Here is a 21,508-nt window from a genome sequence, read left to right as displayed (position 1 = left end):
CTCTGGGCCTTTGTTTCCTCATCTGTGAAATGGGTCCAGAGTTGGAGGAGAGGGCTATAAAAAGCCCTTTCAGCTTGGACATTGCTAAATCCAGCGTTCTCCGCACCGCTCCTCCACCGCCGCCCCGCCATCCCATCTTAACTCCACCCCCGCGGAGCTGCTTCTCCCCGACGCCGGCCGCTAGGGGTCACTGCCTCCCTTTGTCAGCGGCCAAGGAGGGCAGCTCGCCCTCCTGCCCACTCTCGGGTTGAAAGCGACCAAAGGGGCATTTCTCGAGCGAGGGGGCCTGAACGGGACCCCGCAGCCGTCGCCCCATCGTCCTCTGCCAGGGCTCCCGAGGCGCGGGCTGGCGAGCTGGCGGGCGGAGGCCCGGCGGGGCCAGGCGTGCGTCGCAGCCAGGAGGGGGTTAACGCTAACCCCTCCCCCTCGGGCTGACATCACGGGAGAGCGGTGAGAGGCTGGAGCTCGGCGAGTGAGAGAAAGAGAGGGAGAGGAGCGAGTGCGGCTCGCCTCGGCGCCCAGGCAGCTCCACATTGTTGCGGATCGCCGGCACCGGGCAGCGCAGCGGCGACGGGGACGCGCGGCGCACCCGGCTCGCTCTCCTCGCGCGGGCTGCACAGCCTGAGCCTCTCCCGCAGCTGGCCGCCGAGCAGTGTGCCCGCAGCCTGGGCCCCGAGCCCTCCGCGCCGCCCGGGTTCGTCCCGCCATCCTCGGAGGACGGCCGGCCATGGACGCCTGCAAGTTGGAGCCGAGCGGGAGGGTGTGAGCGCGCCAGGGGCCGGGAGCCCGCGCCGCGCAGCCGGGCAGCCGGGCGCGCCGGGGGTGGGTCCCTCGCCCCAGCCCGGCTCTGCGTGGAAGAAGAGGGCGGGGACCCGCGCGGGGAGGAGAGCTGAGGAGGCGAAGGGGGCATGACTCGTGCAACTTGCGGCGGGCATCTGCCGAGCCTCTGAGCCGGCTGCAGCCCGGGCCCCGGATTGCGGCCGAGCGGATCCCACCCAGCCCACCCCGCCCCGGCCGACGGCTGCGGCTGACCTGGATCCTCCGAGCGCCCGCCGGCCGCCAGCGATCCGCCCTCGTCTTCCGGGCTGGTTTCTGGAGCGCGAGGAGCGCCCTCCTCGCCTCCCCTCTCACCGGACCCCGGGACCCCGATGGCTCGGATGGGGCTTGCGGGCGCCGCTGGACGCTGGTGGGGACTAGCTCTCGGCTTGACCGCGTTCTTCCTCCCAGGTAAGCGCGTTCACCGCTGCCTTCCCCCACCCATCCAGTGCTTCCCCAGGGCAGGGAACTGGATGACGGGCACTACTGGGCTGCAGGGAGTGAACGGAACCAGAAAAGTTGGGTCACGGCTTGGGTAGAAGGGGGAGTAGGAGGTGGCACGGCGGAGAAAGGGGTTGAGGAGCCGAGCAGCCTGCCCTGCAGGGAAGCAGTTAGATGCACGTCTCTGTGTAGCAAGAAAGCACTTTCTCCGCTCAGTTCTTCACAAAAAATAATAATATGTAATAGCGTTCTATTTATTTAATAACCAGTTCTCAGCTCGAGAAGCAGTTTGGAAACACTGCACGTTACATAAATGCAAAATAATCACCGTAATCACCGTCTCGGGGTATGAGACAACAGCCCCAGGGGGAGGGCGTCAGTCTAAGAGCTGGTGGGCTGTGGGTTTGGGGGATCGCAGGGGGCCTTCGTTTCTTTCGTCGGCCTCTCGCCAGACGGTCTCGGACTCGGGCTCTCGGCCCCCTCCCGCCGCACATCGCTCCACCGCGGGCGCGGAGAGCCGGCTCCTGCTGCAGAGGCGGTTTCTCGCTCACCTGCGGTTCCTTTCCTGGAGGGTGAGGCCCGGACTGCTGGGGATCGCAAACTCGGCCTTGCGCGGGACTGGGCTCCGCCTTGGAACTCCGCTTCTAATGCTGGGGGCTCTCCAGGGAGGAGGTGCCACGGGCTTCGTGTTAGCCAGGTGACTGCTTGACCCACTTTCCCGAGGGGCCACGAGGGTGCCCAGCGTATCCTTGCTTCCTCGAGGTGCGGGCTACCGGCAGTCAGAGGGTTAAGACAGCGCAGGACCCTGAGGTGGCCCACGGTGGCCCACTCTGACGGGTTGGGTGGGGGCGGAGGCGGGACCGGCCCAGGCATATTGTGCTGGGGAATGAACTGGAAAATGCGTTTAGGAGGCAAATCCGACCGATTCCCCTCGCCTAGATTTAACCCTTTGTGTCCCAGGGAAAGCTACTGGGTTCCCAGTGGGACATCGGATTTGGGTCAAGGTGGGGGAAGGGTCCTTGAAGCCCTCTGGGAAGAAACCTGAGATGATGCTCTCTGCCCCTAGCAAGGTGGCTTTTGAGGGTAAGGGGGAGCTTGACTGGAGCACGTGGTCCTTACCTTGGGGTTGCAGGATAGAGGGGTGGGAGTACAGAGACAAGTCCCTGTCCACCTGCCCCCTGCAAGAATATTAGCTCTCCAGCACCTGGATTAGTCAGACTTGCCAGGCAGTTTGTTAGAAGGGGACAACTTGACTGTCCAGGTTTGGGCTTGGGTGCCCTTCTGGAAGGCAGGAGCCTGACCTCATTCCTTCTATGCCCCTTCTACCAGCCAGCTCACTGCTGGAGCTCCCCAAATCTGGCTGGGTGGCAGATGCCAGGGAGAGCAGTTTGTGAAAACAGGTGTGGAGGGGGCAGTTGTCCCCACCCCTGAATCCTGGGGTGCTTACTCCTAAGGGGAGAGGGAAAATTCCAGGGCTCACTGCTTGCTATCATTGCCACTTCACAGGGCCATGACTGAGCCCCTTCCCACAGTGGCCTTGATGGAAGTGAGAGGTCTACATCTCACACCGGATGGCCCTGGAAGCCAGGACACGCAGAAGCTTGGACTCCAGGACTTGCCTGGTTGCAGGGATTTGGGCTTCTGGGAATCCTTTGATTGCACACATCCACATTCGACCCAGAGAAGGGAGAGCTTGCCTGGAGCTCTGGTTGTTTCTAGCACACTAGGGGTTAACCCAATCCTGGGATGGACAAAGGACGGGAAGGTTTGGGGAGGGGGATGAACTCACCCTCATTCTCCCCTCCTTTTGTTGCTCTCTTTCCCCAGCTTTGTGAGGGAAGGGTGGTTAATTCCACCTTCTGTGGCTAGAGGCCTGCTGTGTTCCACCTGCTTGGGAGGGGGGACAGGGAGGTGACCCTCAACTGGCTCAAGGTAGACACTCCCTTCATCAAAAATCCAAATGAGGGAGTGGGATGCCAAAAATGGAACCACAGCAGAGACAGGCAATTAATAGGTGTTCTCCGATTGATTGTAACTGATGGACGGGTGGCTTTCGAGGCAGCCAAAGTTCCAGACTCACCAAGCTTCTTGATCCACTGCCTGTGTGCCTGCTTCTCCTCTTCTTGCTTTCTCTGGGTCCACTGTGAAAGGAGGCAGGTGGATATGGCTTTCCCAGTGTGACCCTTGGATAGAGGAGGCCAGTAGGCCCAGAAGTTGCCAGCCCACCCAACTCACACACACACACACACACTTCCTCCTGCTGGCTCCTGCTTTTCTCTGGGGACTTGCCAATCTGCTGCTCTTTTCTGAGTTCTCCTAGGCTGTGATAGGGAGCATTGTGGGGGCAGGGAGGGAGAAGCCCCCAGTACATTTGATGGCACCTGACCTCAAACTCCCAATCTGGCTCCTGGAGTGTACACAGAAAAATATGCTTCAACAACACAGACTTTACCAGGCAGGTCGGTGAAAGCCCGAGAGCCTGTCTTTGTTTCCTGACATTGACACTCTGTGGTTCCTTTCCGTTAACTTAGAGGAGAGGGTCAGTGGGGCATGCGGACTACAGCCCAAAGAAAGATGGGGAGCCCTAGGAGGGAGAGGAGGAGACAGAGAACCTGCCTGAGAAGCAGGTGTCCCACCTACACCACACCCTCCCTAATTGGCTTCCCCACACCTTTTGTCTGGAAAGAGAACACACACCCCAGGTGTCATGCACACTCTCGGAAGACCTGTCGAGCCACATGTACCCCTCCACAGACTGTGCACAGCTTACCGTCACGGGGGTTCACTTTGAAACTCTGAGTGTTAGAGCTGTCGGGTTATTTCCTCCTCGTTTCTCACAGACCATGGTGTGCTTGGCCTTGCTGGGTAGGGCATTGTGGCAAAACCAATTCTGCTGGCCCAGGGCTTACAGCGTGTCCACAGCTGACTCCAGGCCTGTTTTTGAGGCAGCACCGTGGAGAGTGGCCCAGAATCAGACTCAGGGCCTAATCCAGGCAGGAGGGGATGAGGAGACATTGCAGAACCTGGGGACGTTGCAGCCACCTGGCTGAGTGGCCTAGCAGGTGTCATTTATACCTGGACTCCTGAGTATGTCGCTCAGATGCCTGATGCTGGCTGACATTAGGAGCGTCATCAGTTCCTTCTCGACCCCTTGGCTTTGCACAATGAATCCGTCTTGGTGGCTGCCTGGGCCACCCGACCTGTGGGCCAGTTTTTGCTGCCAGCCTGGTGGTGCTGGCTAGAACCCTAGTGCTGCCAGCTGAGTGAGTGGGCCAGGCTGGAGGGGCAGAGGGTCGCCTCCACTTGCTGTGTCTGTGTTGCTGCCGTTGTTTAGCACCTGACTAATGTTCATTGTTCAGCACACACAGAAGACACCCAAGGGACGTGTGAATGTATCTTCGATTTTTCTCATAGTTTCTTTCCTGGTTAACCTGGTAAATTGAGTGCCACCTGACCTGGGGAAGGGGCAGATGGAGCGGTGTCTGCATATTCACCTGTTCAGCTGATTTCTTTCTTTTTTTAAAACTTTGATCATTAGCCAGCATGCCAGTCTAGAGGACATTAGCCAGTCGTGGAACTTGGCCTGTAACATTTAGAGTCTTGCCTCTGGTCTGGAGTGGTTGTGTGCATGGCTTTGTGCGTTCATGTTGATGATCTACAGTTCCCTGTCACAAGTGCAGAGCTCTGGGAACTAGGAGGAAGAGGTGTGAGCACCCATACCTGTGGTCACCATGGGACTGGAGCTGTGGAGTATCAAATGCGCATTCACATATAACTCATTTCCTATGGCGTTCTGATGGATTTTGTGAGTGGTTCTAAGTCTGTGTCAGGGTGTCAGCCAGAGTGACTTTGGGAGGAGACCCAGTCTTTGCCCTTGGCCAGCTCCTTCCAGGACAAGCTGCCTGTTGTGGGTCCAGGTCCATTGGGAGAGTGGGTACCCTGGGTGCTACTGCTTTTTCTCCTCTGCCCTTGACTTTAGACCAGATCTCTGCATCCTCCCTGGGAGGCACCTGAGACCTTGAGAACACCTGGAGAGACTTTTCCTCTCTTGTCAGCCTCCTGTTGTCTCCCTGGCAAACAGCAGCGCTTGATCCTGGGGTTAACCCTGGCCTGCCCTGTGGGTTCTCATGGTCCCTGTGGCTGGCGGGGGAGGAGGGAAAGAGGTTTCCGCTCCTAATTCAGCATCTTTGCTTCCTGCTTGGGTACTTGGGGGAAAGAACCATAGGAGGGGGATAGTAAATTCTGAATTATTTTAAAAATGACATGAATGAAAGACTTTGGTTCTCCATGAAAAGCCCTGCAGAGCCATATGTGTGCCCAGGTCGGCAATTTTAGGTTTGCCCAGAAACATTGTGGGTTTGAGCAGCAGAGAGTAGAAGCCCTCTTGTTAGAAAGGAAGTGGGAATGAGACTCAAGGAGTGGAGAGAGGCTGGTCCCGGGAGCCCAGTACCCTGTGCCCAAGCCCTGCTGAAAAGTGTTCTCCCCATGATGCCCGCCCCCTCCATAGAGACCAGGTCTGCCCAACGGGTAGCAGATGTGCTGGCGGAGGCAGGAGTAACTTAAGATCTGAGCAGGGATCACCTTGCAGGGGGACTGCCCTGAGCTGGAGATAACACCCCTAGTCCACTTAACTCTTTAAACTCTGGGCTCTTGTACACTGTTTGGAACTGGGAGATGGGGAAAGAGAAAAGATTTGAAAAAAGACATCAGACATCCTATCTGAAATCTTGACCCAGTCCACAAGGAGTGCTGAACTCAATGCAATAAGAGAGACTCAAGAAGAACCAAAGACTTTCTGACAACAGACTGTAAGATATTCAGGGCAGTGGATAATCCCAGGTTTATCCTGGGTAGGTGTCAGGAGGGGCGATAGGTATGTATTCACTGGATCTTAATGGGAATTGTGCCTTTTAGTCTCCCAAGGGAGAGTAGAGAAGCAGATAGCCCAGTCCTCTCCCTGCCACCTGGTGGTTGCTCCATCTTGGAAGCCTAGCATAGTGACATTGCGGAGTGTGGTGATCCAGATGGAGTTGGAATCCAGCTCCACCAATGACTCGCTGAGTGACCTCAGCAAAGTCACTTTCCAGGCCTCGGTTTTCCCATCTGTAAAATGGATTTCTGTCGATACAGATTCCTAAGACTTGTGAAGATGAGGATGGGAATGACGAGTGAAAAGTGCTTAGCACATTGCCAGACATGTGATAAACATGCTGTAAAGAGTGGTAACTTCTGTCCCTATGCCTTTCCTCTGAATGCTCCTGCCTCCTAAGTGCTCTTTGGGCAGCACCACCTTTACACTCCCTTGAGAGTCACTCAACTGCCCACCTATTTGCTCATGTCTCCAACCTGGTGCTGCTTGGAGAGTGAGTCCCTTCTCCCACTTGGGCATGATGGCCCAGGAGCAGCAATTAGGGAGCAGAGAGGGCTGTGGTGGACTCAAGTGGCCTGGCTGGCTACACGCCCCTTCCCCCATGGTGGCTGAGGACTGTGCAGGCAGCAGGTGCTACACGGCCTCCGCTCTGCAGCATGCCACCCAGGGCCCTCCCAGCACCCGCCTTGCTGCCTGGCTGGGGCCCAGCTGGGGTGCCATTGCCCATCTGGAGCACTAGCCGTGGCAGCATCCTGGCTGGCAGGGAGGGCCTGGGACTTGGCCTCTGCCTCCTCCAAACTTCCACATTTGAGGGGAAGGTAGATAGCAAGACTCTCCAGGAGTGGACTCCCCCTCACGAGATGGTATGAGCCACATAGGTAGAGAATCCCTCCTGGGGCTGCCTCCTCCTCTCTGGTTCCCCTGTCGCAGATGGAACCCTTCTGCAACATTACAATGATCACAGTGTTTGTGGCTGTCCTCTCAGCTGATCCATTCTCTCCCTGATTCTTCTGCTCAAGGTGTTGGCATTTTTAGCATTACCTCCATTTTACAGATGAGGAGAGTGAGCCTTAGGTTTGGTACCTTGCTGCCCCATCTCATGCCAATGTGGCTAAATTAGGTGCCAGGACTTCTGCCTGCAAATGCAGTAGGTTAGGAAGAAGAAATGAGCTGGGATGGACAAAGTTGAGCCTGGCCACAGTAAAATGTCTCCACAAGATGGCTGTCCACTTCACCAGCTACCACTGGCTTTCTCTCTCCTGCACTGTGAGCCAGAGCATGGTGGCTCCCTGGGGCAGCGAGGGATAAAGTGAGTGTGTAGGCTGGGGAGGGACCCAGCTGGGGCTGACCAGGAAGCCCAGGGCTCTGCAGTATGGATGCTTCTGACAGGAAAGCCAAGGGGCCAGGGAGCTGTGGCCTCCCCGACATAGGAGCATCCCTCCCCGCTCTAGGGATGTGGCCTGAGACGTGGGCAGGGCCTTGAGCTGTGAGTGTGGAGCCTCCGGGTACAGGCAAGCCCAGAGTGGGGCGTGGCCTGGCTCAGGGCAGAGGGCAGGTGCTCATGGACTGGATGGAGCAGCTGAGACGGGTCGAGGGATGGGATTTGGTGGACAGAGTTAACTCCTCTCCTGGGCCACCCCCACTCCGCTAGTCTGCACAGACCCCAATTTCATTCCCAGTTTATGAGGAGTCTCATTACCCAGCCACAGACAATAAAACCCGCCTGACCACTCTGGCCCGAATCTCATTAGAGGACATTAGTTCCGCTGGCTGGTGGCTCCTTTGGGACACAGCTGCAGGCGTGGCCTGAGCAGAGAAAAAACCTATTGGCCATAGGCATAAGAATGTCCCAGTGGGCGTCTGAGTCCAGTCTATGAGCTTACATGAAGTCCTTTGAAGTCCCTGCGTGCATGCTCCCCAAGCCTGGAAACTCAGGGTCCCTTCTGCCCACTTTGACTCTTGGTTCTGCCCCCTGCCTAAAGGGGCGAAGGACACAGCTCCCTCGGGATTGTTCCAAGAGTGCCTTCTCTACAAGGAGCTAACTCTGAAGTTCAGCCTATCAGCAAGTCATGGAGGAGGACCCTTGGGGACAGGTGACAGCATACCCACTCACCTGCACAGCTAGAGCAGAGATGGAGTCAGATGTGCTTGTGGTGGCCTTGGCCTGAATCTTGGCACATCTTTCCATCCAAAAGGCGGCGGGTGGGAACTTGAGACTCCATGGCAGAAGTACTTTCCCACCTATGAATGGAGTTTCCCTCAAGGCTGAATGAGACAACTATTGCCAAGAGCCACCTAGTCAGGGGTTTCCTGGTCCCATCTCCTCCCTGGGGTTGTTGAGTCCGTAGCCACTGTGATAGGGCCTTGGGTTCCATCCCACCAAAGACGGTGTGATTTCCCTCTTAGCAGATTCTGGTGGCTGTTAGTTGCCTCTACCCCGCACCTTGGCCTCCCTTCTGCATTATCTTTCTTCCTCACCACCGAACTTACCATAGTACCGCCGTGGCTTGATGGATGTCACTGTGAAAAACAAGACAAGAGCAAAGGGAACTTATCCCCTGTCTTGGTGCCTCAGGCTTTGGGGAAAAATGCAAGCCAGATCCAAATAACTGCTTCTGGGCACACCTGGACTCACCTGACCCCCACCGGGGTCACACAGGTCAGCCCACACTTTGGCAGGTGAGCTGCTATTCCCGCCAAGTGAGTCAGGGAAGATGGGAGTGCCAGTCGGTGTGATCAGATAAGGGTCAGCTCTGCTCTGCTCTGAGAGAAGGGGGCAAGAGGCCCATGTTGGCCCACAAAGCGTCCCTGCAAGGCCCTGCCTGCAGTTCTTCTGGAACACAAGCCCTACGTGGGACTGGGGAAGTAGCTGCCGGGAATGCCGTTCTCCCCGAGCCATGCCGTTCTCCCTGTGATCCTGCCTGGTGTCTTGTGGGCAGATGCTCTTAGCTGCTAGGATAAGAGCAGTGGAGAAGGGGCCTTGGAGTCCAGCCAGCCCTGTTACTACCTCACACGGGTCCCACCACAGGGGAGTGATAGCAGCAGACTCCTGGCTCTATGAGCCCACACTGCCACTTGATGCCTGAACCCCAGAAGGACACTCACAGGCCACATGATGGCCACACCCTCCCTGTACCCCTCCGCTCATTCCTGGTGCTTTCCCACCAGGTGCTTTCCCATGCACTCACATTCTCTCTTCCTGCCCATAACATAAATCTCCATACTGAGGTCAAGAGCCACTTCTCTCCCAAACACGTCCCAGCAAGGACAACCTCTTACAGCCCCCAGCACCTTAGCCATGCACCCTGTGCACTGGTTAATTTTCATCTTGCTAGATAGTTCTTTGAGCCTAATATTTGTCTCCTCCACAATACCAAGAGTTCTGTTGCTGATGTGGCTTGGTTTCCCCAGGGCCTAGCATAGAGCCAGCCACATAGTACATGTGGGCCTCTAGTACATGCTGCATGGATAGAGGGTTGCTCATGATGACAATTGGTGGTGATGATAGTGATGAGAGAAAAATTTACTTGCAGCTCTCTTGTGTGCCAGGCCTGTTGTAAACATCTGACATGTAATAACTTATTTGATCTTCAGAACAACTCATGTAGAAAGTACTTCTGTTTTCTCCATTTTTACAGGTGGGAAAATGAGGCCCAGACAAAGGTCAGGTAACTTGCCCATAGTCACACAGCTAGTAAGTACAGAGCCAGGATTCCTACACACACACACTAACCTCACACCCACATATTCACACGTGAACACACACAATACACATGTGCTAACCTCACACATACACAGAAAGTCAGGCCAATGTCCTTGATTCTAGCACTTGACTAAGCCACCTGTTTTCTGGCAGGTGGGTGGCTGGGTGATGGAGGAAAGAGCCTGGAGTACTCATGAGCCCTTGCTTCCAGAAGTCCACCACCTCCACATAGCACCTAATTATTTACACTGCGTCCCTTTGATGGTGTTGGGACAATGTGGTACTGTCATTGTATATTCCCTGGAGCACTTGGAGTGTTATCAGCCCTGTATCTTTCAAGAGTCTTGATGGTTTTATTGTTATAGTCTTTGGACACCTTAGAAGTATTAGAAATACAAGTGTACTTGGGCATGGTGGTGCATGCCTACAATCCCAGCAATTCAGGAGGCTGAGGCAGGAGGATAGCAAGTTTGAGGTCAGCCTCAGCAACTTAGCAAGGCCCTAAGCGACTTAGCAAGACCCTATCTAAAAAAAAAAAAAAAAAAAAAAAAAAAAAAAAAAAATTATTTAAAGGGCTGGGGATGTTGCTCAGTGGTAAAGTGCCCCAGGGTTTAATCCCCAGTACAAAAAGAAGAAGAAAGAAATGCAATTGTTACGTCCCTGGAATATCCTGCCCTGGTCACTGCTGTACCTTGGGAGTTTTCACGGGGTTGTGCTGGAGTGGAATGTCTTGATGTTCCTCTTTCATTCCCTGAGTCTGTAGGTATCACCTCCCACCATGTTGCACAGTGAGACTAGGGCAGTCATAGTGGCTTCCCCAAGAGAACCTTGTGGAACTGCCCCCAGCAGGTGTCCCAGACTGGCCCTGCATCCTGAATGGGGTCCAGGACTCCGCAAGCTGATCCTATGCCAGAGCCCATCCTAAGCTTCTGGAAGCTCCTTTTCCCTCTCCCAGAGATCTCAAAAGATGGCAAGGGAGGGGCCCCTGCCTGGGTGTGAGCAAAGGAGAAGATTCAGGGTGTTCACCTGCACAGGCTGCTTTGATCTCCTGGGATGAAAGGGCTGGTTCTTCCTGTGCCCCAGGCAGGCTAGGGACAGGGAGCTGGGGATAGAGGCAGTTGCTCTTGGGGCCAGGCATCCTCAGCCTCACAGCAGGGGTAGAGCACTATCCTCGTAGAGATCACAGGAGCAGAAAAACGAAAACCCTTTCCTGATGTTGTGACAAAGCACAAAGCATCAACTCCGGACAGTACACATGCACATTGTCCTCTCAGTCACCCAGGGCCAAAGCGCCTCCTGGCACCCCCTGACCCTGTAGGTCACCATGTGCACTTGGGCCTCACAGACTCCGTTGCTTAATTAGGAAGGTAACTTGGCTGCAGAACAGTCATCTGATCTGTTTCGACGCCAAAGAGAAATTCCTCCTAGACCCTCTGCTGTTCCAGATTATCCATGCTCCGTTAGCTTGAATTACCGCACGGCCCCTGTGGCCGACACCAGCCACAGACATGTGATAGCTCCGGGGGCTAGAAGCTACCCTGCACCCAGGAAGTGCTTGGAAGTCGTAGGAGGAAGGTGGGCTTAGGCCTGTCCTGAGTCCCTCCACAATCCAAGGACTGCCCAGCAAGCTCACAGGGGCCCCTGACCAGGGCCTGTAGGTGGCTGCCCTGCTCGTGGGCGCGACCACTTTCATGCCCCTTTTCTCTGCTCCCTGGAGCCGGACCTCCTTGGAGGACTTTGAATCCATGGCAGAAGCTCCCAGGTCTCAGTTGGAGCAGAGGCAGGGACAGGCATCTCCCCAAGTGTAAATAAGATCAGAGCAGAGCAGCCACACTGCACTGGATTATTTTATTATGTTTGCCCACTTCCCCCGCCCCCCGAACTGTCTCCATCTCATTGGCCTAGATTGCTGCATCTCTCAGAATGATGGATGGGCCTCCTCTCCCTTCCCAGGGAGGGTGGCCAGCCCTGCTACTGAGACATCCTCCTACCCAGCCCCTTCCCAGATTTATTCCCTGTGTTTATGTGGCCAGAGAGCCATCAGTGTCCTGGGCTGGCTGAGCACTCTGATTATCTCCACTGGATTGATGGATGGGCCTTTGGGGGCACTTAGGTGACAGACTCCTGTTCCCCTGCTCCCACCCCTGCCCCAGCCATAGCACCCTTCCCAGCCCTCCCAGGAGTCAGATAATGGACCTGGGGTCAGTACTGAAGAGAAGCAGTGAGGATGGGAGTCGGGGGCAACGACAGTCCTTGGCACCGTCCTCTCAGTGCTTCTGCTACAGAGATCGCCAAGAAGGGTTCTGTGGCCTCCCCCACCCCAAGCTCTGCTTGGAAACACCCTTCCCAGGAAATGCCCCTGATGACCCTCTCCCACCTCCTGTCACTCCATTACCCCTGTCCCCTTGACACTTGTGTACACAGTTTGCGCTATAATGATAATCTGTGTGGTTTATGTGTTTCTTTACAAGTGTTTTTATGTCCTCTGTGTGTGTATGGGGGAGGTTTATGGGGTGTGTGTGTGTGTGTGTGTGTGTGAGTGTGTGTGTGCGCGCGCGCACCTCGTGAGGTCACGTGCTGTGTGTGCGCGGGCGCGGGCATGCACGCCTGCTCCTGAACAGACTGATCGCCATCTTCAGCGGGCTGGGGCTCTCACCCAGCTCCTGGGGTGGGGGTGGATCCTGGGTGCCGGGTTGTGGTGGAGTGGGGAAAGGACAGGAGGCAGTCAAAGATGTTGAGTGTCTGAGCTCAGGTCTACACCGCCCTCAGCCTCCAGTTAGAAAACAGGCAGAGGTCACTTAGATGATTATTTTGTCTGTAGGATCACAAACAACTGGTTTGATTCTTTTTCTCCCCTAAATTGACTAAACTCACTGGTTATTTTGGAGCCAAATGATCTCAGCATTTTATGACTTACCTGTGTCAGCCGTGGACCAACGTCTTGTCTTCTCCAAACTCGACTTCCCTAACTGTAGAGTTTGGTGGGGGGAGGGGCAGCTTCCTGAGAGGCTCACAAGAGGTAAATAATGCACAGGTGTGGCTAACGCAGAATGGAGAGCCAGCCATGGCACCATGGAGCTGTCATTAGCCCCTGACTGATCCCTAGAGGAAGAGCACCCCCAGCAGGATGTGACCTGGAATATTGTGGGGGTCACTTCACCAGGGTGGTCAACATGGGTGGGTATATCAGGAACTCAGGCCCCAGGGCTCTTAGAGATTCAACCCCATCCCCAGATGGTCACCTGGGAAGGTGCCTAGTGGCTCTTGAAGCCAAGTCGCCTGGACCTCCTTTGGGGGTGTTGGAACCAAGAGTTAAACAAGAGACCCAGGATTGTGACTGCCCCAAGGTCCCCATGTCAGCCCTTGTGGGAACCCCACTGCCCTGAGTATTGTAAGAGCAACAGGCAGGTTTATTGCTGCGTCACGCGTGTGCCCTGAGAGCCAGGTGTGCAGGTAGGAGCTGGGGACACAGCAATAAACACAATTCCCAGCCAACACTGGGTGGAATCTGACCTCTGACTTCACATGTAGCAGGTGACACCTAAGGGTGCTACATCCTTCAGGCAGGAACACCTACAGTGCAAATGCCTGGCAGTGCAGTGTAGAGAAAGCCAAGGCCTGTGGGTCACGGCAGCATGAGCCTATCACCCTTCCCACGTATACACTTAGGGCCAGCTGTGGCTACACCGAGCACTACACTCTGCTTCACCCTCCAATGTGAGCCTGCGTGTCCCCTTCCCAGGCCCAGTTCAGGAAAGGCCACCCAGCAGGTCAGAACTGAAAGTACCTTTCTGCACAGAGGAGGGCAGAGATGGGTTAAGTCCAAGTCCTAGAGTCTGAGCTTTGTAACCCCATTCATATCCTAAAACCCCTTAACCACATCCCTACCAGGTGGTGGATCAGCCTACTTGAGCACAAACATCCCCAGTGATGGGGAGCTCACCACCCTCTGTGGAAACCCTCACAGCGCTCTCTGCCCCACGTTCCCCCTTGCGCCGAGCTGAGATCTGTGTTTTCGAAGCTGCTGCCTGTCAGTCCTCTTTCCATCCCTCGGAATGGCATTGAGCACATCTGATCCCCCACATGACGTCCCTCGACCAGACTGCCTGAACTCCAGTGTCCCCACTCCCACAAACTCATGTGATCCAGTCTCATACCTCACTGTCTCAGGTGCAGTCCTCGGAACCAAGGTGTCTAGATCCCCAGTCACAGGAGTGGTTCCAGATGTGGGCTGAGCAGCCTGGGACATGGGCCACCCATTGCCTGCCTCCAGCCACAGCTGTCTGAGACCTAAGAGTGGCAGCGTGGGCCGCTGTCTGTGCACTTCACCATCCATCCTCCCCATCCTTTCCCAGCCCTCACCCCTTCCACCCCTGTTTTCTTTTGGATTAACAATAAATTGCAGTGAAAGATCTGCTTATCTCCAGCGGGAATTAAGGAATTAAGCTGGTGATGGGGAGAGAAGGGACGGCAAGAGGGAGCATATTGCCAGGCATCAGGGTGTACAGAGGCTGGGGGTGTGTGCAGGGGACAGGGGGACTGGGGGACAGGACCCTCTGCACACATTAGTCACCCTGGGGACAGACTCGGTCACTTTGGAATGGGTGCGTTGACTGGTGGAAGGAGACGCATTGCGGTGCCACAGGTGGGGTGATCTCCTGGAAGCCTCTGCTGTCGCCTGCCGGTGCTGCATGACCTAGTACAGCAGCTCTGTGGCATGTCACGGCACTGGGAGGGCGAGCCACAGCATGCTGTGGGGTGGGGTGCTCCACTCTCGACGTTAAGCTACAGAGGCGAACACTGCAGGCGGAAGGAAGTCCAGGGGTTCCCACCTCACAGGTAGTCTGTGAGCACCGTTCTGGCACTGAAGACCCTAGGCAGGCCCTGCCACTCCCCTGAAGGGGTCTTCACCCTAGGGTGCTTGGCTTCTGTGCTGAGACAGACACAGCCACTGTCCAGTCTGGCTTCCCAGCCGATGGTCAGGATTACAGAGAGAGAGGGCTGATGGGAAGTTAGCACTGATGGTGGGGGAACCAAAAATTGGGGCTTCAAGTCCAGGAGTCTAAGCTGGTTAATCATTAGTAACTCTGGTTAATAAATCCTTCGGTTTTTTTTTTTTTTTTACCCAATTTCAGTTCTCCTGCCTCTTGCAACCCTGGAGAACTTTCTAGGCTATGCCCAGGCTTCAGAAAAGAAGCCCCCCACCCTTTCCTGCCCCTACCCTGGGTGACCACAGCCCAGCCAAGCTTCACCTTCTGACCCTCCCACTGCCACCCCTCCCCCAGCTAGGTCTGGTCTTTAGAGCCAACGTGGTATTTAATCTCCAAGAGAGATTAGTGACCTGCTTCACTGCCCTCCCCCACAAGCTGTTTGGATGCCTAGATATTTCCTGCTGGAAGGATGGGCCCCATGACCACCCAGAGAGGTCTCCCTAGCAGCGTCCCCACCCCCATTGACTCTCTTGGCTGTGGGCCCTTTCTGCTGGCCATGCAGTGTCTTGGGGTGCACTGCGGGTAATGCTCCCCTAATCCTTTGGGGGAGATCTGTCAATCAGCAGATACTCCTGGGCATCCACTATATGAGAAAAGACACTTTAAGCAACTGGAAATATCCAAGGCTTTGTTGAGCTGGTGCACATCGGGGTGTCCCTAAAGACAGCCGACTCCAGACAGGTGGCTTAGGGTGAGGAGGTGCAGGGCACATGTCCCCTGGGGGCCGGCGTTTTCAGCTCTTAACTGCTGGGAAACTTCTGGTTGCAGCCATTCAGCTTTGCCTGCCTGTGAGCTGGGGTCCTGGGTGCAGTCCCATTCTGATGGGGGTTAGGGGCGTTTTCTAGGGCTGTTTTTGAAAGCCGTGAGGTCAGGGGAGAAGGACAGGGCAAAGAAAGGGAAGAAAAGAGAAAGGAGGCATGAGTTGAAGCAGGGGACCGGGAGAGGGGGCTTTCCTGTCAGCCCAGTCCCTTTCATGTGCAGAGGCTGGGTACAAGAGGGCTGACCTGTCCTCAGAACCGGTGTGGTCCCTGGCCCCTGCAGTGAGGCACAAAGTTTCTGGAGAATTATTCCAGTGGTTAAAGCTACAGGGACTGGGATGGAGCCACAGGGGGCTTCTCTGGGAGAGTGGCCTTCCACTTCTGCAGGGGGACCCCCAGCTCTGCTCTTTCTGCTGCCTACCTGCATCTGCTGTGTCGCCAGTTATTTATCTCCTGCCCTCTCTGCAGGACCCTCCCAGCCCGCCACTGCCCCGCTCTTAGCTCTGGTACTGTTGTCTTTCTCAGTGTCCCTCCCATTCCTGGGTAGCCTGCTGGCGACTGGCAGAGCATAGAGGAGTTTGAGTGTGTCCCTCTTGGGCTCCCTAGTGCTGCTGACGTAAGCACAGGCTCAGTGACGTAGGCCAGGGTTTTCAACCTCAGCACCGCTGACCTGCGGCCAGGTAGCTCTTAGTAGTGGTCTGTCCCAAGCATCCCTGCCCCTCACCCAGATGCAGCATGACAATAAAAAATGTCTTCAGACACGGCCGAAGGTCCCCCTGGGGGCAAAGGCACCCCCCATTGAGAACCCCTTGTCTAGCCATTCCCCAGTAGCCTACTTTTCCAGATCCTCTACAACATTACGTGGACCCATTACAGGTTCCAGCCTTGGGCCTTGGCTACTGCTGACAGCTGAGCCTGAGCCAGCACCTGGAAAGCGCCTGGTTCCCTCCCAAGCCTTCCCCGCTGTCTCCTGCTCCTACCTAGGACTTACGCCCTCCCCTCCCCTAGACCCTGAGCTCCATAAAGAAAGGCCAAACATCTCTGCTGGCCCCAGTTCAGTGCCCGGTACAGCAGGTATCCCATAAATGTGTATTAAAATGATAGGAGCCGACTGGCTTCTCAGCCCCATAAATAAGCTCTGAGGATTCCTTCTTCTCTTCTCTGTTTTTCTTGGCACCCTATTTAACCCATAGCCCAGACAGGGGCTCTTCTGATGCGTCTGTTTCTCCTGACACCTCCATACCACCTCATTTTGTTCACAGCAAACAAAATCATCTTTTTCCATTTGTTCAGCATCCGCTAAGTACAGGGAGCTCTGGGTGGTGTGTGTGTGAAACCGCACATGGTGGTGTGGCTTTGCAGGCGGGTGCTGAGTGGTGGCACGTGTCTGTGTGTGGGGCGTCAGTGTCTGGATCAGATATGATGCCATCCAGATGACACCAGCATTGTGACTTGGGGTCTTCTCTTCTGATTGCTCGGCACTCCAGACTCCACTCAGATGGGCGTATCTACTCTGTAAGCTGTGACCCTTCACCACCCACGCCACATGCCTGGCGAACTCCTACTCCATCTTCAAAGCCCAGTCAGATCTTACTTCCTCTGGGACCCACCCTTCCCTCTCTAATCCCCCTCCCCAAATTCACTACTTCCCCTCTCTGTCGTGGCACTTTGTGAGCAGCCCTGCCAGAACAGTGCTCTGTTATCAGTTCATTTATTCTGTGTCCTTGAGCCCAGGGACCGTCTCCGTCGCAGGCATGTTTATATTCCTACTCGAAAGCACTTGATAGAGTCTTACTAATGTTAATTAAATAAATGGGAATAAATTGCTGATTTTGTTTTCCAAAGCATTTTCTTTGTGCTGTGTTAAAAGTGTGCTTCTGTAATGACTTTGCTTAACCTTTCTGCACTGCTCCCATGTGCTCCTGAGCATATAGACACGCGCTGGCTCAGTGACATGAGTGTGCTTGGGCACGCACGTGTGAACACATACGTATCCATTTCAGTGTTTCTGTAAATTTAAAGGTGCATCCCCCCAGCATTGCCCCCCAAAGTTGGCATTCCCTTAACCTTCATGCCCTCACCTTTGAGAAGTGAAGGGGTGAAGGTAGGGATGGCAGGGGTGAGTCCCTCTTCCTAGGTCCCCTGCCTGTCTTGGGGTGGCCCAGAGAGTGCAGGCTGGCTTGGTGGGGCAGAGCCCTCTGTGGCCTAGTCGGAGCACACCCCCTTGCCTATCCATCTCTGCCCTGTTTAATTGGAATTTGGCTAGTGGAGACCATCTGTTCTATTCCGTCCTGTTTCCATGACAACCAAGTGGCTTGAGACTGAGGTTTGTGGTAAGAGAAGTGGCCTGGGGGATGCTGGGAAAAACAACTAGGTCCTCCCCCTCGAACTCGTCAGCCTCGCCCTCTCCTCTCCTCTCCTCTCTGCCCTGCTGTCACCCCAAACTCAGAGAGTGAAATAAACCTGCTCCCTGCTGAGAGTCCCCCAGCGTCACTCCCTGTCCCAGCCCCCAGCCTGCTCATTCCCAGGCTGCTTTGGGCTTCCTACACGCACTCCCCTCCTCCCTCCCTTCCATTCAAGAGTACTTTCCACCCACAGGGACTGGGGAGCCAGCCTGTGCTCTCCCCCCAACCCTGGGACAGGGCACTACCTGGAGGGGGAAGGGGTGACCTGAGCATGGGATGAAAGCTCTGTCATCCTGCCTCCAAGCCACTGCCTTTCCCTACCTGGTTGTCAGAATCTCCCACCCTACTCCAACTTCGTAAGGCTTAGAAGATTGACGGTTGATGCTCTTCCTCCTTCTGGGCCCAGTACCCCCAGATGGTAGGGTCTGGGACATAGGGCCTTCTGCCCAGGGCAAGTGCTCTGGCACAGCCCCTGCGCAGACACTCAGGGCCCACGGAAAGGGTGATCTTTAGAAGGTGACCCCGGCTCCCTTCGTCCCCCGGCTGCCCAGTCAGCAGAGTGGCCCCAGCAAGTGCACCCAGCAGGGAGAATTGCTCAGGCCAGTGGAGGCAGTGGGCCATCAAGCTGGATGGCCCCTGGACTCCCAGGAGCTCAGACAGGCCTGACGTCTGAGGAAGGGGGTTTCTCTCTTTCATTTCAAAGAGCCAGTTCTGTTTTCCTGGTGTTATTTTCTGCCCTAATTTTCCCTGTCCGTGGCAAAGCCTCTTCGTGCCTGCTCTATTACCAGGGGACCCGCCTGTCTTCAAAAATAAGTGGTGTGCCTTGTCAGGTGACATGTCTGTCACTCTGGTCCAAGCCATCACATGCACGATATGCACGAAACACTTGCTATGGTGGGGGTGGGGGTCCAGGATCTCTCCGGCGTCCCCTCCCCCAGCAGAATCAGTCCTGGGCAGGAAAGAGAGGTGGGGTTCTCAGGCCTCAAAAGGGGATTGCTCACCATAGCCGTGCTGAGCAGGGGACGCCCGTTTGGGGGTCCCACGGTCTTGCACAGGTTTCCTAATGGCTGACTGATCTCCAGTCTAGCTCTCCACAATCCGTCTTTCTTCTGTACCTCTTTTTATTATTGAGATATAATTCACATACAATGAAGTTCACTCTCCCGAAGCACACAGTCAGTGACTTAGGATACTGGCCAAGTTGTGCGGCCATCACCCCTACCACATCCAGAACATGCGCTCCTCCACCTGGAAAAGCCGAGCCCTGTGCGGGGTTAGCCTTCGCTCCCTCTTCCCTGTGCCCACCTCTGGCCACCACTGGTCTACTTTCTGTGTCTGAGGATTTACCTGTTCTGGACTTGTCATTCCATAAATGGAATCACACTGCTTGTGGCCCTTTGCAACTGACATCTTTCCCTTAGAGTTCCAGGTGCCTCCTTCTAAAGCATAAATGTGACCAGATGAGCACCCTGCTTAGGGTGTCAGTAGCACCCAGTTGCCCACAATGTGAAGTGCAGGCTCTTGTCTAAAACAAGGCCTTTTAAAAATTGACTCCCACCTCCCTTCCATTCAGCACCCCCAGCCCCGCAATCTGCCCCCAATACCTGATGCTTCAGACATACCCAGGCTTCGAAGCCACCCTTTCCTCTCTGAGGGACTCCTGCTCATCCTGCAAGACCCAGCTAGAAACTTCATCTCTGCTGGGATCCTCCCTCACCCGCAGACAGAACCACCCTCCCCAAACTCCCATCACTTTTGGTTCATACTTTAAAACACAAATAAACAAAACACAGCACTTAACACACAGTAATTACTTGTTTTCATGTCTGGGGCCCTTGTTAAACTGAGTTTCCACAGAAAAAGAAAATGCCTTCATCTTTCTCATTTCTCCACCTCATGCCTATTGTCACTACTGTCAGCTCCCCCCAAACACGCAAGCACAGTGCTTGGCACGTGTGTGTGCTAGCCATGTTTTACGAGTCAGAGGAAGGGGACTAGAAGAACCAGTGTCAGTGGGTTGAACCTAGGAGACGTAACCGTAGAAGAATCTGGAAGGAGGGGAGGGCTCAACAACTTGGCACAGCAGAGATGAGGTGGGGTATGACTGCCTGCCTCTGTGGGAAGTCAGAGTGGAGAGAAGGTAGACGGTTTTTGTGGAGGGTCTGGGTGGTCACTGGCATGAGACAGGAGAGATGAGGTAGAAGGTTTGGTGGGGGTGGCATCAGAATGAGGAATAGCCACTAAAGAGGAGGAATGACCTTTAGCCAGAAAAGGGGAGCAGCGTGGGTACAGGGGACAGGGTGCCCAGCAGACAGGAGAACAGCTGTGCAAAGGCCCAGGAGCCAGTGAGAGAGTGCCTGAGATACCTTGGAGTGGAGCCGGCACAGCAGAGGAAGAGGGCAGCCCTGAGGCTCAGCCGGCAGAGTGGGAGGGAGCCCAACTGCCCAGGGAGCTTTGGGACAAGGCAAGAGCGGTGGCCTTTACACTGCGTCCAGTAGAAACCTCCCCATCCTTCAAGGTTATTTAAGGATGGATGGACTTTCCCCGTCCACCCAGTCCCTAAGGGCAGCAGTGGCCCTCCTGCTCCCGCCAGATGGAAACTACTGGAAGGCCAGCCATGGATTCTAGTTCCCCTCCTCTTCATCTGGCCCCAGGGGAAAGAATCGAGGGAAGGACGGGGGTGGACCTGGGTTCTCTGACACACGCTAGCCTTTTGCCCTTGAACTGTTATGAAGCCCTCAGACCCTCGGTTTCTTCTCTAAACCCTGACTGAGGATAGAGTGGGATGATACACCAACTCTGAGGGCTTTCCTGGGGACTAACTGAGAGAGTGTATGCAGGCGCCCCAAGAGCTGGCCAGCCTTTGTCAGCACAGGTACACCAAGCAGAGGAGTCGGAGGCCAGGGACTCTGGTGGGGAGGCATCTCCAAGGCCTCTCCTCCCTTTTATGCCATTTCCAAGGAATTGGGAGCGCTGATGGGAGTGATTCTGTGCTGTTTATTTTGAAATAGACTTGAAAGCAATCAGTACTGTATTTTGGGGGGGGGGGGGCAGGGGACAAATTCAGTTTCCACCCTTGCTCTGAGGGTTTAAGTGAGCAAGAGAGAAGATATGCTAGTGCCCTGTCGGGATCCAGTTCCCCGGGAGGGTGCCAAGCAGGCCTTCTGCCCCTATAAAAACAAAGCCATCTAATTGCCTTTTAATCTGGGATCGAGGGTCTGCTGGTGTTGGTAAGGGGAGTAAGTTTCCCTTGAGTAAAAAGTTATCTGATCTCTGTGTGTCGGAGGAAAAGAGGGGAAGGTGGAAGGAAAGAGAGGAGCGAGGGCCTGGCTCCAGGCCCAAGGGAGGCCAATGCAGGAGCTTTATTTCTCCCCATAACAATCATAAATAAAGGGGGACAAGCATCTCTCTTGTCTTAGCTTAAGGCCATTGTTTCGTGCAGGGCTTCCTTCTCACCTCGCCACTCCTACCTCCCTCAAATGCCCAGTGGGGAAGACAGCTTGTCTGCAGGGAGAGGGTGTGGG

At 55.2% G+C, this 21,508-nt stretch overlaps 1 protein-coding gene and 1 long non-coding RNA gene across 5 annotated transcripts in view; one reads left to right on the top strand and one right to left on the bottom strand.

Moving 5' to 3' along the window:
• Positions 1-291: 291 nt before the first annotated feature.
• The window catches only part of LOC306639582 (nectin-1), a 63,062-nt gene continuing 41,845 nt past the window's right edge, over positions 292-21,508 (top strand). Inside the window, exon 1 of the mRNA XM_079103278.1 lies at positions 292-1,227. Within this exon, the coding sequence (XP_078959404.1) occupies positions 1,149-1,227 (79 nt within the window). The 5' untranslated portion in view covers positions 292-1,148. The remainder of the gene's footprint in view (positions 1,228-21,508) is intronic.
• LOC306639583 lies at positions 1,241-14,896 on the bottom strand. Of its 4 annotated transcripts, none has more exons than XR_013757689.1 (4): positions 14,395-14,896; positions 9,918-14,120; positions 8,241-9,842; positions 1,241-6,360 (listed from the first exon to the last, which is right to left on the bottom strand). It is a non-coding gene; the product is annotated as an uncharacterized lncRNA (long non-coding RNA). The 4 variants fall into 4 exon arrangements; XR_013757690.1 differs by having other exon boundaries at positions 1,241-8,368; positions 8,618-9,842; XR_013757691.1 differs by having other exon boundaries at positions 1,241-8,647; positions 8,763-9,842.

Source organism: Sciurus vulgaris (assembly GCF_902686455.1).
Source record: "Sciurus vulgaris genome assembly, chromosome: 11".
NCBI classification, from domain to species: domain Eukaryota; kingdom Metazoa; phylum Chordata; class Mammalia; order Rodentia; family Sciuridae; genus Sciurus; species Sciurus vulgaris.
Note: the sequence above shows the minus strand (reverse complement) of the source record. Positions and strands in the feature narration are given on the sequence as shown.